General features: G+C 52.2%; 1 protein-coding gene across 2 annotated transcripts in view; it reads right to left on the reverse strand.

Annotated features, from left to right (window-relative positions):
• Nucleotides 1-1,782: 1,782 nt before the first annotated feature.
• PNPLA7 (patatin like domain 7, lysophospholipase) overlaps nucleotides 1,783-17,588 on the reverse strand; it is a 117,494-nt gene continuing 101,688 nt past the window's right edge. For both annotated transcript variants that reach the window (XM_082295373.1, XM_082295372.1), the window contains exons 30-36: nucleotides 16,896-17,012; nucleotides 14,874-15,022; nucleotides 13,435-13,587; nucleotides 11,322-11,429; nucleotides 7,251-7,335; nucleotides 3,562-3,665; nucleotides 1,783-2,589 (exon numbers count right to left, since the gene is read on the reverse strand). In XM_082295373.1, coding sequence (XP_082151499.1) covers nucleotides 2,509-2,589; nucleotides 3,562-3,665; nucleotides 7,251-7,335; nucleotides 11,322-11,429; nucleotides 13,435-13,587; nucleotides 14,874-15,022; nucleotides 16,896-17,012 — 797 coding nt within the window. In that variant the 3' untranslated portion in view covers nucleotides 1,783-2,508. The remainder of the gene's footprint in view (nucleotides 2,590-3,561; nucleotides 3,666-7,250; nucleotides 7,336-11,321; nucleotides 11,430-13,434; nucleotides 13,588-14,873; nucleotides 15,023-16,895; nucleotides 17,013-17,588) is intronic.

The following is a 17,588-nucleotide window of genomic DNA, read 5'->3' on the forward strand; positions in this document are numbered from 1 at the left end:
GTGACTCCTTCCATGAGCCCAGCAGTTCCCACCCAGGCTCCAGGAGCACATCTGGCTGCCAGGATGTTTATAGGGAAAATACACAGCTCAGAAAGGAATTACCTGTTAGAACAGAGGGGAAGAGCTCTCCTGGAAGAAGAGCAGCTGGGTTCAGGCTGACAGAGCTCTCATTCTTCTGGACAATAACCTGTGGTGCCTGTTCTGCCCCTGGCTGGGAGATGCCCTGGGCAGAGGGAACACAGGGAATCAGCCCTTGCTCCAGCAGCACAGCACAGGGGTGTGACAAACACTGTCCCTTGCCAGGAGGTTGGATCCAACCTCTGCTGAAGGCACTTTTGCTTTTAGCTGTATCCTTTGGAGGCAGATGGCCCAGGATGGGCTTGGTAAGGGCAGCCAGAGGACCTCAGTCATCTCTGGGGTTTGTGCTCCAGTTCTAATCCCCATTTTCCAGGGAGAGGTTCCTGCAGTGTAACCACCTACAAACACAGACACTGAAGGGCATCACATCTGGTTTGCCATCCCCTCATCAGAAAAATAAAGCTCTGAATTGTTCTGCTGCTGCAGGAAACGTTTGCCTGGAGCAGATTTGCTGGAAGGTGGGCACTCACCTGCACTCACTTCCAGCTTAGAGCTTTTCCCATAACAGCATCACCATCCTGTAACCAGCCTCAACAGAAATTCAATCTCTCCAGCTCCACAGGGAGCCTGTGCCTCCACAGAAGCCCCCAGCTGCTCTACCTTCACTTCTAAAGCCATTTTTAAGTTTTCTTTGTAAGAATGAATTCTTTGCAATAGCAAGGAAAAGCCTCCAGTGACTGCAACATGTTCTGCACACCTGCATTAACCAAAATCTGCATCAAAGATCTGGATGATCCTTGCAGGGAAGGTTTCCAACTGCTTCCACTGCTTCTGGAGGGGCCTGGAGCTGCCTGGAGGTTTGGCCAGGCGGGGTGGTCTCACCTGAGAACAAAACACTGACCTGGGGCTCTGACACTTGAAAATAACATTTTGTGTAAGAGGAGCAGCCTCCCTGGGCACAGGCTGCACATTCATGGACATGCCCCATCCCTGGAAGTGTCCAAGGCCAGGCTGGACAGGGCTTGGGGCAGTCTGGGACAGTGGAAGGCATCCCTGCCCATGGCAGGGGGTGGAATGGGCTGAGCTTTAAGGACCCTTCCCACCCAAACCAGTCTGGGATTCTGTGAAAGAGGAAAACACGACACAGAGCAGGTAAAGGAGAGCCTGTGCCAGGAGGGGAGAGGAGGTTAAATACAGAGAACAGGTCAATTTACAGCTTTTACAGCCCCTAGTCCTCACTGGTGCCACCAAACATGTTTCTGGCCTTAGGCTGCTGCCTCGAGGGCCAGGAGGGCTGAGGGAAGAAAGCAGCTTTGGGGGTGCCCTCGGTGCTGTGGTTGGATGACAAATCCCTTCAAGGCAACAGCACCTACAGCTGGAGCTGAGCTGGAGGTTACATAAAGCAAGGATCAGCTCGGTTATGCAGCCGTTGGCAGTGACAGATGTGGCACAGGCTGAGCAAGCACCAGGGGATGTCTGGACAAGCTCCAACTGCCATCAACAGCTCCAGCCCTGGGGACAGAGCACTGGAGATTCCTTCCCAGTGCCCGACAACACCCGGAGTGACTCCTGCTGGGGTGAGCAACTGGAAACCCTGTGTGTCCCTTTGCAAATCTGATACAAGCAGAGGCAAGTTGGGCTCTTAGTTGTTGACAACTTTTCTCTTTGTAGGACCTGATGCAAAGAAACAGCCAGACATTTCAATCCAGCAAAATAACTTTAATTCAACAGGGCAAGTACAGCCAAGTGGTGATTCCAGAGTTGCCCGGCAAGTGTCGGCTCCTTGATCCATCAGTAAATGTCCTGCTGGTGACTCGAGGATCCAGGCTCTGTGGCCACCCTTCCCAATAATTTCTTAGGTTTAGATTTCAAGTGAAATACATTCAGATTTGCTCCTGTCAGAGCATTGCTCACCAGTACGTGGCTGGAAGTCACTGAGGAGTTAATTACACAGTTACCTGATTCGTATGAAAAGAAAGCAATGCTGCAACCCACAAACCCCTCAAACCCCTCCCTCTCTCCAGTGCTGCTGCTCGGAGCCTTCCCAGCACCTCGCAGGAGGAGATCCCGGCGTTCCTTGGGCCTCCGCGGTAAAAGCAGCGGCTAAAAACACAGCAGCAAAAATCAAGGCAGCTCTGAACTGCACATTTCCCCTCTGCCAGTCTGTGATCAGTAACTGCTGCTCCTGGCACCTGCAGGAAGGAGCAGGGCCCACAGCAGCCCCCCCTCCCTGGAGCTCCAAAGGGACTTGGGCATGGTGCAGGTTGTGCTCGGTGCCGAGTGCCCGGCCCTGGCTGGAGAAGGATGAACTCTGGCTTCATTCATCTGGGTGTTGTTTTGGTTTGGTGAAGTATTAAATAAATAAATAGGGCTGCTCTGTCAGTAGGATGGGCTGTGGCTCTCAGCTGGCAGCTCGGCCTCTCCCGAGCTCTACCCCGGCTCTCCCGTGCTGCTTGCCTGGCCCTCCTCACTGGGGACGTTCCTGCGCTTCCTCAGCTGCATGTCCTCATCCTGCAGGAGAAAAGGAAGCACAAACTGATCCTTCAGTGTCCTCTCTGAGCTGGATAAAACCTGTCCTCTTCCCCTTCTTTCCCACCAGCTCAGATAAGCCCAGCAAACAGAACCCACATCACTCCAGCTCCTCTTCAAAACACTGACACCTTCACACGGAGCCTTCCCAATCCATCCTCGTGCTCCCACTGAGGAGCAACACAACAGGCACTTCGTAAACGCTGCTGCAGTCAGAGCAGCAGGGATGTGCCCTGTCTGAGCCGTGCTGCTCAGCCTTTGGGTCACACCACATCTCACATTTACCTCAGGGTGGGCCTGCTGTCCCACAGAATCAAACCTCTGTGTTTGGAAAGGACCTCTGGAAGATAAATCCAGTCATCTGCTCTGAGCAGGGCTGACTCAAGTGCTGGAGCTGATTCTTCAGGGCATGGATTTGCTTTTCAAGTATGCACAAGGGTGGAGTTTGCATCTCTCCCTGCACTGCCCAGGGTGGTGTCAGCTGTGTGTACAGGGCAGTATTTCCCACTGTCCCCAGGCAGGGTTTTCTTTAGCACAAGCTGTGCCTGTCCTCTCTTGGCTTTTTGCTGGGCATCTTCTCCATAACCACCTTCTTCTCCATAACCACCTCCTCCCTACCCACCCCACAGGCAGCTGGCAGATCCTCCCTTCAGCTCCTCTCCTTCAAGATGGAGGAAATCAGCTCCCTCAGCCTCTCCAGCCCTGATCCACCTCATGAACAAACCCACGGAGCTGCAGGACCAGGATTTAACTGTGCCCAGGTTTTGCCACACCTGGCAGGGACTGATCTGAGCAAAGTGAGCATGTGCCATTTAGTGTCTGTACTAACAAAGAGCAAACTCATTTCTGCACAGTCCTCCTCAGCCAGTCCCTCCCAGATGCTTCTTTCCCAACACCTCCACCTCACACCACTCAACAATGACCAGCCACTGCTTGTTCCAGCAGGGTTTGTACCGAGTCAGAGTCTTCCTCAACCTGGCTGCTTATGAAATCGAGATAATCATCCTTCTGGTTGTCCAGAACTTCTTCCTCGTACTCAGTCTGGTAGTCTGACTCATCTAAAAGAGAGAAGAGACAAAGCACAGGGTTTAACTGGCAGGCAGAAAGGCAGAGGAAACTGGGAGAGGAGTGATTGCCACTGTCACTGAGCACAGGCACGGGCAGGATAGTGCCAGCAGCTCAGTGAGCTGGGACTGCTCACACACAGATCTCAGCTCCCCAGCACATAAAAGTAAACCATGTCCTCTCTGTGAATTGTTGTCCTGGAGCCCTGCAGAATCCAAGGAACCACAGCACAGCAGCAACTGTTTGGCTCATTCTGGTGGGTGCTGGTTCCCAGCCTGAGGGACACAGACTCTGGTACCGGGGGGATGCTCCCTGGGGAATGCCCTTCACAGCACAGCTGCTGTTTCCCACCCCTCAGCCCAGCCAGACCTGTGGGACACCTTCAGAAGCCTCTGAGCTGCCAATCTCAACTGCCCTGGACAGAGGCCACAGACTCTGGGAACGGGGATCCCAAGCTTAGGGTGAGCTCTGCCTGGTGTGAGCTGATAACCGAGTGTCTCACAATCCCTGTTCCGAAGGGGACGGTGACATTCACATTCCTTTCCTCTCTGCAGAGGACAATCACTTGCTTTCTCCAGTAATCCAGAAGATTAACATAATTTAGGGAATCTCAAGAGCTGTGCACAGCAGCAGGACACGCCAGCAAGGCCCCAATCCCAGCCTGTTCCCGTGGAATGAGGACACATCAGTGCAGAGCCAACGCCTCTCCCAGCACCTGGAGATCACCTGCAGGTCTGCAAGACAGGCAGCAGGAGCAGGACCTCACAAGGGCCTGGAGGGACAGGACAAGGGGAAATGGCCTTGTGCTGATGGGAAGCAGAGTTAGGTGGGATATTGGGAAGGAATTGTTCCCTGGGAGGGTGGGCAGGCCCTGGCACAGGGTGCCCAGAGCAGCTGGGGCTGCCCCTGGATCCCTGGCAGTGCCCAAGGCCAGGCTGGACATTGGGGCTTGGAGCAGCCTGGACCAGTGGGAGGTGTCCCTGCCCATGGCAGGGGTGGGATGAGATGGGCTTTAAGGTCCCTTCCAATCCAAACCCTTTTATGACTCCACCTGGTGCCAGGAACGTGCTGGGCTGTGGGGGCCCATCGATGGTCCCAGCTCACCCCCAGTGTACCAGCAGAGCCTATCCCAGCCCCTCGTGACACCAGGGCACGTGGGCAGCGAGGCAGAGCCCGTGGCAGGCAGCACCTTCCTCTGCTGGCACCCAGAGCTTCAGGATGCAACGTAAGGCGTGAAAGTGACATTTCATCGTCGCCATAAAACCATGTTTGTGTGACACCAGTTCTTCCACCCCTTTCCTGAGTTAATTCCAGTGTGCTCTGGAGCAATACCTGGGTTCCAGCCCACTGGTGAAGAGAAGGGCTCCTGTTTAAACCGGATCTTTGATTAAGTGTTTCTCCCGGGAGCTGTCAGTAGCATCTGCTCCACGCTGAAGACAACAGCACAGTCTGTTCCACAGCCTTGTCTCCTAACACATAACTACAACCAATTGCTAGAACGTTGGGATTAAAGACATTTGGTCTTTTTTATTTTCTTTTATTATTTTTAATGGGGTTTTGTTGTTGGTTTTTTTTTACTGTGAATTAGAGAATGATTGTTAGTTTTTACTAAAAACACTAATGATAATGCACCAGAGAAACTGGAAACTCATCTGAACAGCTACAGACACCACAAACAAGAGTTTGGAGTTTATACCTCCAATAAAACCAGCTGCCATCAAAACCAAATTCCTTGATTTTCCCAGCACTATTGAGCATTTAACAGGTCTTTCTACAGACACAGAACCGAGAGAGGGGTGACCCTTCTCACATCCTTCACGCAGCAGCTCTGGGTGCTGAAGGGGGGAAAGGAGAGCAGGAGGTAGCCCTGCTGTCCCCAAATGTCACCTTCCATCGAGGCTGAGGCTCACAGTGACTGGTCTGGGTTCTACAAAACCTCCCAGAAGCACCAAGCAGGACCAAGGCCCCGCTGCTCTGCTCAGCTCAGCATCACCCAAAGAGCACAGCCCAAAATGCAGCCAGCCAAGAGGAGAACAAAGGTGACGGTGCAGGTTCACAGCCAGGCCACCAAGCAGCTCCCTGTCCCCTCTCCTACACAGGTCACAAGCCTCAGACCACCTTCACCCCCATAAGCAGACCAATGCCAGGGCTCACCAGCCTTGAGGAGCCACCTGACAGCCACGAGGCCACTGCAGGGAGGTGTTACCCTCCCCCTGAGCTCACCTCACCACAGACCTTCCCCCACAGCTCCAGCTACCTCTTTAGCAAAAGTCTCATGCACAGAGGAATGTCACTGCTGTCACTGCCACCCGAACATGGGCAGGGTCCCTGCAGCCACACGGAGCCACCCACGGCAGGAACACAAAGGATCCTTCACGAGACGGTGCCCACGTGCACGACTCCGCTGCCATCCCATCCTCCCCCTCCTCCAGACTCTACAGCCAAGGGATTTCAGCATCCCTGAGGAACATGTGGCCCCTGCCCATCCCATCCCATCCCCAGCAGCCCCTGCACTGCCCCTCCTCAGCCCAGAATGTGCCACATCTGCTCCCTGAGCCACGTCCATTTGCCACACTCGCATCCACGGCCTCACTCGGCAGGAAGCGGGAGCCTAACGGGGGAATAATCAGGAGCTACAGAAAGGAGGAGGATCTGTCCCAGTGCTCTGGTTAAATCTCAGCAAGTCTCAGTGCCTGAGCCTTAAATAACCACATACCATGAACTCTTCACTCTTATTCACAATGGCTGCTTCAACCACGTTTGATTAATATTTTCTTCATAAGGCATATGATTGTAATTAGCATTTCAAATTACCACAGGGACATCTCTACGAACAGTCACAGATGGGAGCACTGCTAACTTTAGCTTTCCCTCTGCAGGAACAAAAATCAGGAGGAGGGGAAGAGACCGTTTTAGGAAGAGCTCCAGCCCTGGTGACACACTCGGGGGTTTCGGGCCTGCAAGGCTCTGATCCTTTTGGATCTGGGAGCTCCATGAACAGGGAGCTGCTCCGCAGGGCAGGGCTGCCACAGGGCACAGAGCACCTTTGTGCCACCCTGCAGGAGCTGGTACCTGCTCCTCATCAGTTCACTGCTGCTCCCACAACAGGAGCACACAAAAAGCAGTGGAGCCAGTGAGTCACTCCTGATCCTACTCACGACAGCAGGGAAAACATCCCTGAGGAAGAGCTTTAACTCAGCCTCCTCCCGGCCCAACAGGGCTGAGGAGCCTTTGGGAGGACACAGGACAGCCCGAGGGGATGGAAGCTGAGCTGCCACACGTGTTACTTCCCTCAGATGAGACTTGAGCAGGGATTATTCCCACCTGGGAGCACACCAGTAAGAGGCTGACAGCAGGTGCCTCGCCATGGCGAGGACATCCCGCTGCTGCCTGTCCCAGAGGAGGTGGCAGGAGGGGCACACGGAGGGTCTGTCGGGGGCACAGCCCAGGAGGGGCTCTGAGGGGAGCAGGGGATGGCCTCCCATGGCTGGCAGTGCCCAGGGGGACCCTCCCTGAGCACGGGGAGGGGAGAGCTGGCAGTCAGAGCAGGAGCTGTCCCTCCTCCCGACCCCACTCACCGTCTGCCACCGGAGCCTTGACGGGCTCGATGCGGGACACGATCTCTGCCAGGTCTGTGAAGGAGGTGGTGGGACAGGTCACGTTCTGAAACACAGGGAGAAGGTGAAGGTGTGTCAGCACATACACACAGCAAATCCTCACAAGTTGAGACCGTACAAAAATGATCTCGAACAGACAAAGCTCCAGACGCACACATTCTCCACAGCTGCCCCCTCAAAAGCCATTACTCATCAGTGAGAAATCCTCAGAACAGCTCTCCTGAGGCAGGTCTGCTGGCAGAGATGGGATCCCCAGCAGTGGGACATGCTCTTAACAGCTCCTATTCCACCCATGCAACAAGAAGCCCTATGAAAAATTTAGCAAACTACAGAAAAGACCCCAGAGACAAGCACAAGAGGGGCTGGGCCCTGGCATGGACAGAGCTCACTCCACTTGTTTATTCTCCATCAGAGTCCTTTTCTAAGAAGGACTGGCTGGTCCAGGTGCAGCCACCAGGGAGCTCCTGCTTTCCCTTGGGAGAAGGTGTCCAGGTGTCCCATCCCTCAGCTGGAGTGATGCCACAGAGGCTGCAGGGACAGGTGGGCACTGGGGTGACCAGGACCCCCCCGGGGCCCCTGCAAGGCCTGGAGCTGGAGATGCTGCAGCGAGCAAGAGCCTGCAGAGAGACATCTCCCACTGCAATTCCTCCTTCCAATAAACCCTTGCTATTTTCACTGTCTCACCCAAGCAGTGGGCTGAGGGTTCTCTATTTTAAGAAGTTCCTGCTCCAGTCTCTCCTCTAAGAAAACCCAACTCTGGCATTTAGGAACCCTCTCGGGCTTCCTGCAGCCCCACCTCCCTCCTTGGGGCTGGGCACAACGTCACCAGGTGGCCACCTGAACACCTCTCACCTTTCTTTAAGCCCAGTGAGTTTAAAGAACGAAGGAACAGCCCCAACCCAGAGGAAAGGGATGGGGAAGAGCTGGCAGAGGGACCTGGGCTGCCAGGAATTGCTGTGATGGTTGTCTTCCCAAACACCCAGACCTGCCCATGTGCTCCCAGCCAAGGCAGCTTCCTAACCCGGGGTTTTCTGAACAATCCTTTGCTCTTCTGGCAAGAACACCGACCCTATGAATCACACAGCCCCTGTGGGGTCACAGCAGTAGCCCATTACTGCTGCAGCAAAGTGCTCTCAGTTGACCTTTCATCTGTAGCTGATTTTGATGCAATTTGGAACAGCCACAGCACAGAGCAGATCCAGGACAAGCAACGGGGGCAGAGAAAAGCCTGGAGAGAATGAAAAGGTAGCTGTGTGAAACAGAACAGCAGTAGCTGAGGACACACACTTTGAAATATCAAGAAGTTGGGAAGCTCATTGTGACTGTTAAGGAACTGCTGGACAGGATGAGTCAGCCCAGGCTCGCTTTGAACATCCAACCTGAACGCTCCTGGTGCAGCACTTGCTGAGAGCTCTTTCCCAGCACAGGGAAGAAAAGCTCCTTGACAGCTCCAGTCTGTGCCACATGACCCCGTGAGGGACATGTGCACCCTCTGGCCACCACACAGACACAGCCATGTGAGGCCATCCCTGGACTCCAAAACCCACGAGGACGAGGTGGCTGCACAGAGCACTCGGACACACAAGTGCCAGGCTGTCCCTGGGAGCGGGGAGCAGGCAGGGACAGCTTTGGATGGGATCAAAGCCCAGGGCTCTGCATGAACAGCTGAGCAAAATCCTGCAGGGCCCAGCACCAAAGGGTGCCCCAGGAAAACCATCAGTGGCTCCTGAGGTGGGGATGGATGGGAATGAAGTGTGACTGTGCCCTCAGGAGCATCTGTCCCCCAGCTGACCCCCAGGTCAGCCTGTCTGAGGGCACCTGGGGAGGCAGCTGCACCTAAAGCCTGGGCACCAGGACTGGAAAACCACTTGTGAGAAACCAGGTGTCTCCCCACTCTCATTTGGTGCTTTACAAACTGGAGTTTAATGTTTAAGTGCTTCCTCTCACTACTTTTAAGGACAAAATCACCATCCCACCAGATAACACAAAGCAAAGCAGTGTCTCAGATGTACCTGAAACCTACTCTCAAACCTTTCTGATGGTTTTCTTTTTTTCCCCAAGGAGAAAAGTCTTCTCTTTGGCACAATCTTTATGAAATAAATTAGAGGAGAAAGACAGTTACTATTGTAGTCTGCTGGATTATATTTAGCTTTGACTATGAATAACACCTCAGTAGACAAAACTTCCCCCAAGGAGATCCAATTAATGGTGCTGCAGCATTCCATGCTGGGGAAGAGTTAAGGGCTGCTTAAAGTAAAGTTTATGTAAGGTTCCTGTTGTTTGTGTCTTCAGTATTTGCATTTTGGACGCAAGATAAACAGGGACTGAATGATCAAAGCGAAGGAAAAGCATCTAAATGATTAATTATCTGGATTTTAAAATAAAATTGCAATGCTCGCGACATGGAAATGAGACGATAAGAAATGGCACTCAGCTCTCAGATGTTGAGCACTCCAGAAATAGATGAAGAACTAAAACATATAAAGCATCAAAACCTTTGCTAATGAAAGGCAAGTTAAAAATATCAGCTGCTCTGCCTGGAAGATAACACAGCTAAAGGACTTAAGTGATTCTAATGGACTAAGGAAAGCAAGAAAAATGCCTTAGTGGGAGCTGCAACAGTTGTTACTTCATAGAAATAAATCTGCAACGGAAGTCAGATGCAAAAATCCTGGGTTTTTGGGTTCCAGAGTTCTAGGAGGATGAGCAGGTGATCCTGCAGGTCCTTGGGAGCACCAGGGATGCACAGAGCCCGTCGTTCGTGCTCTGTAACCCAGGAGGGTTGGTGAGTCACTCTCCCAACCCCGTTCTTTCCATGCTTTGGCACCTCAGCAATCAGCACTTGGTGCCTCCTTATCAATCGAGTGAGTGCAGGGCCAGGCTGTGTCTGCACTGAGGACGGGATGTATCTGATCTGCAGGGCTCTGAAGTGCCCCAGAACCCAGGGTGGGTGTGATAAATGTCATCATGCTGCTGTGATACCATGATATAAGTGAAGTATTCCCCTCCATTAGTGCATCCCATAAAAAGGGCAGTTTTAAAAGAAGTGTCTGTTACAGCAGTGAAAATGTTTGAGGCTTGTAAAAGTGAGGCTGAAGTAGGACACAACCAATTCTGAGACACACAATTTTCCCTCCCTTAACTTCTCCTTATAACTTTTAACACAAAACCTGAACCCCAGCCCCTCATATCTGATCAGGAGGTGGCAGAGGTGGATTGAGGACCCATCTTCTGCACTCACACTAAAGCACCTCCTCAACCACGTGTGTTCCCAGTAAGAAATCCCAGGCTGAGGAGTCTGGGGGCTCCTCAGGCTCCTGGATCACCAGCTGCTTTCCTCCATGGCTGAGTCCCTGTGTGCTCCTTCCAAAGCCACTCTGACTCTGCCAGGCAGCGTGGGCAGATCCATCTGATGATGGGAAGTGTAAGTCCCCCTGGAGCTGAGGGTGACATTCACCCCATCCCAGCAGAGCCATTTCCACCCCTCAGTGACTCACAGTCTCTGCTGACACCGAGGGCTCAGATGTGGAATCATCCACCCCTCATCCCTGGCCCCGTGTCCATCCTGCCATCCATCCTGCCATCCATCCTCTCCCTATCTCCAAGCCAAAGTGCTCTGCCACCCACCCCTGGAGAGCTGCAAATCCTCAGTGTCATCTGTCACCTCACTTGACTTCCCTCTGCGAGGCTCACAACGGTTATGATTCATTCTGGCCATCCCTTAAAAAATTACTGCTCATTTCCCTCTCTCTGAAAGATGATGAAAAGAATTACTGGGTAAAACATGAAGCCTTTGTAGCACCTGGGTTTCAAATCAGAGGGATTCAAAGAAAGGGAAGGATAGATCAGAATATATTATAATATATTATCCAAATTCCTCAGAAAGGTGGGAAATGTTTCTTAAAACCAACTGGAACTTCCCTGCCAAGAAATCCAGAGCACTGAGCTGTGACCCAGCCTCGGGGCAGTCACTGTCCCCTGTCCCAGCCCTGAGCAGCTCCTGCAGCACAGAGCATTTCCCTGAGCACTTACATCAGTTTTGGATTTGCAGGTCTCTTGCCTGTCCTTCAGCATCTTGTCAAGGACTCCACTCCTGCACCACACATTAAATACAGTCTTCCCATGCTGGTATCCCACTTCCTGGAAAAAAAAAAATCAGGAGGAAAAGAAGTAATTAATAACTGCCAATAGCATGGAAACAACTGGAAAAAACAGATCCATTGCTCAAAGTTTTACTCTTTTTCTCAGAACACAGTAGGAATGATGTTGAACAACCAAATGGGAGGGACAGAGCAACAGGTTTTGAGAGCCCTGGATCCCCTCTCCAGCCCTGGTGTTGGTATCTCCTCTGGTTTTTGGATGAGGGTTCAGAGCACCTTAGACACTGGGGCTGGAATTCACCTCTCACAATCAATCCCAGTGCAGGGTGGGGGTGATTAAGGGGAGATAAAGGTGCTGACAGCTCTGGCTGGGTCAGACTGACCCAAATAACCACGAGAAGCTGAGCTTCAGGAACTGACACAGAACCCCCACTGCTCTGGGACTGTACCCCAGAGGGGTTTCACAAGAAAAGATTTCAGCTCCTTGGAAAATGCTGGTGCCCATTTCTATTTCCTGTGAAATCCAGGCATGCAGCTGAAATGAAACCCCCCACTACTTCCCAGCCCCTAAGGATAAAGGAATGCCTGGATTGTCTTCCCCTCTGAGGCCAGCACAGTTTAAAGCTTCACTGTGGGCAGAAGTTATCGAGCTGTGCTGCAGGGAGCGAGGATCCAGGAGGTGCCGCCCCTCCATCCCTGCAGGGTCTCGTGCCAAGAACCTGCTCACAGACAGTGACACGTTTGAGGAACTGCCCTTCTCTCAGGTTTCATCACACTGACAAGATTTGCCTGGTGCCTTTACATCTCTTTAACAGCACCACATTAGAACAGAGCGGGGATGTGACAGCCCACGATCTGTTCCTGTGATGAACTACCACACCTGTCTGTCAAGGTTTTCAAATCAGCCAGGGCTCTCCAGCTGGCAAAGAACAAAGAACTGTTTATCAGCAAAGTCCTGGATCCACTGGCAGACAGCAGTGTTTGCCCAGGAGCCAAGAGGCACCAAATATCCTAGAGAAAATATTTAGACCGGGGAAATCAGCTGGTGGTTTGGAATAGTTCTGGGTGTCCTAAGGAGTCTGTCAGTGAGAATCTGCAGGGCTGAGCTGTGTTCCTGGAGTTGGTCAGGGTTTGTTAAGCCAGGACCGGAGAGATCAGGCTGCAGCCTAAGGAGCATCACAGCTTCTCACTGAACTGTAATGGAGATTGACTTAAAGGAGTGGTGGTTTCCCAGCCTGGGAGAGGAGCAAAGCTCCGCAGGAACACCTGGACATGGAAGATGCCTGCACAGCTAAAACAGGCAAAGAATGGACGGAGACAGCAAAATCACTTTCTTGACAGGAGACACCGAGCCAGAATTGCTTTGCTGCCCTGCCTGGGCAGGGACATTTCTGCTGTGAACACTGGGTTATGTCACCAGAACAATCCCCTGGAGCCCGCTCTGCCCATGCTGGCACAAACACAACCCAATGCCAGTGATGTGTGACCCGGCAGCACCACTTTTCCAACGTCCTTCCACCGACACTGGTGCCATTTCCTGACCCTCTGAGGGGTGCAGAGGAATTGTGGATGATGTTTTATTCATAGAAATGTTAAAACATTAACAGAACCAGGAATTTTCATGTTTCCCTCCATTTCCAGGGTTCAAGGCCCCCCTGACAGACTTCTGCAAATCATTCATGCTACAATAAGGAGAGGAGAGCGAGGACAAAGCCCAGCCCACACCAATGCCAAGCCCCAACTGCCCAGAGCAGCTCAGATACCCACAAGCTCTCACCAAGCAGCTGAGCAGGAACTGCCACGAAACAGAGCGAGGCAACCGATCCCTTCCCAGGTCATTATATAATCGAGATTACTAACTCAATTCCCGCTGCTAATCCAATCTCCCGGCCGGGATATCATTCCACACCATTACTGAGTGTCAATTATTCACTCTGTGCCAGATGACTCCCCTCACTGTCCACCGGCTCCAGCACTAATTAGCACCAGCAGAGCTGTGAGGAGCAGCCATGGGGGGGCCCTGGGCTGCCCAGGGAGGCACTTACACAGATCTCATCGAACTTGCCGAAGTCCAGGGTGCCGTAGCGGTCGATGGGGGGCCGGATGTACTCGCAGTAGTCGCTGTTCTTCACCATCTCCAGCTGCCGCACGCAGCACACGTAGGCCAGGCGCGTCTGGATCTCGGCCATGTTCAGCACCTGCCCGGCACACGAGGCACAAATTCAGCTCCTCCAAGTGCATTTCAGAACGTGCTCTGCATGTTCCGGCTGGGGGAGAAGCGAGTTGGCACACGGGCACCCGGTGATGCCCTCGCACAGCAGCACCTCCAGCTGTGCCCCAGGGTGGAGTCTCCGTGATCAGCAGCACAAAGGGATTGCCTTCCAACAGTTCAAGCTTGAACCAAGATTTTCATGCCAGGATATAGTGAAATATCTACAAAACTTAAAGATCTGTGCTGAGGTGAGGGGTGCAGTGACCCTTCAAGGCAGAAAGCAGTGATGCCCCATCCCTGCAGGTGTTTGAGGCCAGGTTGGGCAGGGCTTGGAGCCTTGGTGTGGAACTGAGTGAGCTCTAAGGTCCCTTCCAGCCCAAGCTAGTTGGTAATTCCATGATTCTCTGATCTGTCCAGTGCCAGGGCAGAGATTTTGCAGAATGGCTGAGGTGGACAGGGACTCCTTGGGATTGTCCAGTCCATCCCTCCTGCCCAGGCAGGGTCAGCTGGGGCAGCTTGTCTAAGACCAACCACATCCAGCTGAGTTTTGACCATCTCCACAGATGGAAACTCTACCAGCCCTCTGTTTGGCCAGTGTTTCACCACTACCAGTACAAAAAAAAGTGGTGTTCAGAAGGAATCTCGTGTTCCCATGGGTGCCTACTGCCATTTGGGCAGTTGGAATATTTCACTGGGTACTAGAGACCAATTCCAACTGGGGAATGCAATTGGGAGGACAGAATTAAAATCAATATTCACTTGGGGGACAGCTGCACAGCCAGGTAATTTAGGAAATGCAGAATAAGGAACAGAGTTGGCCTGATTACATGCAACAGAAGGAAAATAATAATAATAATAATAATTTAAAAAAAAAATCATACTCTGCAGGCCCATGTTTATCAGTTGTACTTAATTACTGCCAAGTGCTAAAATCTCCCTAAGTCAGCTGTTCAGAGACATACAGGATAGAAAGTGAACTGGACAGATTCACTACTTTTATTGGTAAAATTAATAAATTCTGACTTTATCAGAACGTATGCAGCTCCAAGAAAAGGTTTCTTTGCTCTAAGAATTCTGCCAGCCCCCTCCCAATCACTGCCTTCCCCGTGGTGTGAGGGCACTGCCCAGTTCTCTGCCCAAGAACTCAAATCCAGTGAAACAACGAAACTGTCACAGACCTGCTCCCTGAACAACAGAGGGAAGCTTCCCATTTCTCCCACTATTCCCACTGCTCTGGAAAACCAGCTGCCATTCCAGTCTAGCCCCCAGTACCTTGACTTTCTCAGCCAGGGGGTTCCACCTCTTCCAGAGCAGCCACCAGCCGGACAGGCAGTCGCCGTAGTTGGTGAGGTCGGTCTCGTCCCGGCTGCCCACGTCGATGGCGATCACCACCTTGGCCCCCATGGACCTGGCCACGTCAGCTGGGGACAGGAGGTGTCAGAGCCCCTCTGCCCTCCCTGCTGCTGCTCCCAGGTGCACACAGGTGCAGGTACAGATCTACATGGCTCAGGTGCATGACCTGAGGTCGCACCTACCATGAGTGAGCAGCCTGACAGAAGTGACCATCAGTGCTCATCGCTGCAGGATTCAAAAGCCAGGTGGATGTGGCACTTGGGGACATGGGTTAGTGCTGGGGGAATGGTTGGATTCGATAATCTTAGAGGGAACTTCAGCCTAAACAATTCTGTGATTCCATTATGAACATGTGCAGCAGCTCTGCCCAGACCATCCTCGCTCAGGGAGGCTTCATGTGGAGGGAGGGATCCCAAATCAAGCCCTGTGTGACCCCAGGATGAGTCCCCACTGTTGAACTGCTGGGGGACATCACTGGCAGGGGATGTTTTGCCCCAGCTCAGTGGGATGACCTGAGGCAGCAGGGGACAGGGGGTGGGACACAGCACCAGAGCAGTGACACCGCATTGGGAATAATGGGATAGAGCACATCAAACCCACAGTAATTCTAAAAAAAGACCTGGGGGACCTGCAGAGAGAACAAGTGGCAGTGCCTTAGAGAGGGGAGGCAGCAGTGCCAGCCCTGCAGGGCAACAGGAGGAGCAGCACAGGGACCTGCCAGCAAGGAGAGGCTGGATGTCAGCCTGAGAACAGCTCCAGGATCCAAGAGAAAGATTCACATTTGAAAGTGGGAGAGAAATGAGGCAACACTTCCTACTTCAAGGTCAGTAAAAGGACGAGCTGCAGTCTTTGGATATGGGTGAGGATTTAGGGAAGCGCCAAGGGAGGGAAGAGAAGGACATGAACCTCACAGAATGAATTTATATTTCTTTCACACCCCCAGAGTCCAAGATAGTTGCAGTTTCCAGAATAGTTTTGCGTAGGAAAACCACAGCTCTGAAGAGCCAATTTAGAGGCTTAATTTAGACACTTCTTTAAATCAGATCTGTTCTGTACCTTGGATTTACACTCCTGGGCTCCTTCAGTCTATTGTGTGTTTCCCACCCAGAGTCACCCGTGTCTGCTCTTTGCCCTCCCCAGCTGTGGAGCTTTGGTTTGCAATTCACACCTCTGCTTACAGACACAGGGAGTGCCAGATGCTGATCTGGGGCATCTATTTTGTGCCATTTCCATTTCTGGGTTTTAGGTAAATAAAGCCCTGATGGAAAAATAAAGTCAGGGTGTGACAGGAAGATGTAAATCACTCGGGTTGCTTGGGTGGGGACTCTCTACCTGAGGTTCCTCCCCGTGCACAGTCACAAACTGCAGTGAGCCCACGGGGCTCTGCTGCCTTGGCCACCCCCTGAGCCACCCACCCTCCTGACTGCCGTGAAACCTGACACAGAACACATCCCAAACACTGCCAGCTCACACCCTTGGGCCCTGCTGGCTTCAGACCTCATCCCACACCCCTCCTTCCATGGCCCCGTGATTCCCCCACTGCCACGTGCTCCAGGTGACACCAGCCTGAGCAGCAAATGCTGTTGCTCTCTCAGAATTATTTCTTAATTAACAGATTGAAGAGAAACTCCAAGGTAGGCTGTATGTCTGTGGTTTGATTCCTACTCTCTCCCTTCAGCAAGCACTAAAATAATTCAGAATTGGCTGGGAGTTGTGTGTTCAGAATTAACAGGAAATACTAAATTAAAAAATACTGTTAATAAAGCCAAGATAAAGGAAACACCCAGGAAACTGAGAGCAAGGACTCCACGTAAGCAGCATAAGGTTAAAGGTGTCTGTGAGATTTCTCTGTGTTTGAGGGAAAAAGCAAGAGGCCCAAGACTTGCAGGCTGTTTGATGGGCAGTTCTGGGAATTTCATCCCCCAAGAGCTGTGCTCCTACCTGGCAGGTTGTTGATGTAGCCTCCATCCATGAGGAGATGGCCATCCTTGGGGTCACAGAGGGGGGGCATGTACCCCGACAGGGACATGCTGGCACGGACGTACCTCCACAGGGAGCCTGCAGGGAGGGCAGCAGCATTAATTACCCAGCATTAATTACTGCCACGCAGTGGGGAGGCTGGTGCACTCATTAAAATAATCAAGAGATAGAGGCTTTCCTCAGAACACTGTGAGGAAATTATTAAAGCAGTTTATTATTTTATATAGCCTAATACTGGCTAGGACAAAGCAAAGACTATGCAGACATCAGGCAAAAGCCCTAGAATCCATGGTTTTAAGCCCATCCCTCATATTTACTGCCTTCTGTGAGATCTCAGCATGTTCCTGACTGCAGGCAGCACCAGGGCTTTGTGGAGCTGGGGCTGAGGAGGGAAGGCAAAGGTTTCTCCTGAGGACAGAGGGATGGACAGAAGAAGTGCAGCTGAAGCCACTGTGTTCTACAGAGATCCACAAACCTCTGGCTTTTAGCAGGACCTGAACCTGAAAAATACAAGCTGTAGAACCCCCAAAATTCTATTTTCCCTCCTCTGCAACAAGCAAATGTTTTCACTTGTGAAACCACTGCAAATGCCTGGTGGGGACCATTATCTTCTCTTGGGCCATTTCTGTTGGTCCTGTAAGGAGCAGCTATAAT

The sequence above is a fragment of the Coloeus monedula genome, assembly GCF_965178545.1.
Source record: "Coloeus monedula genome assembly, chromosome: 21".
Classification (NCBI taxonomy): Eukaryota; Metazoa; Chordata; class Aves; order Passeriformes; family Corvidae; genus Coloeus; species Coloeus monedula.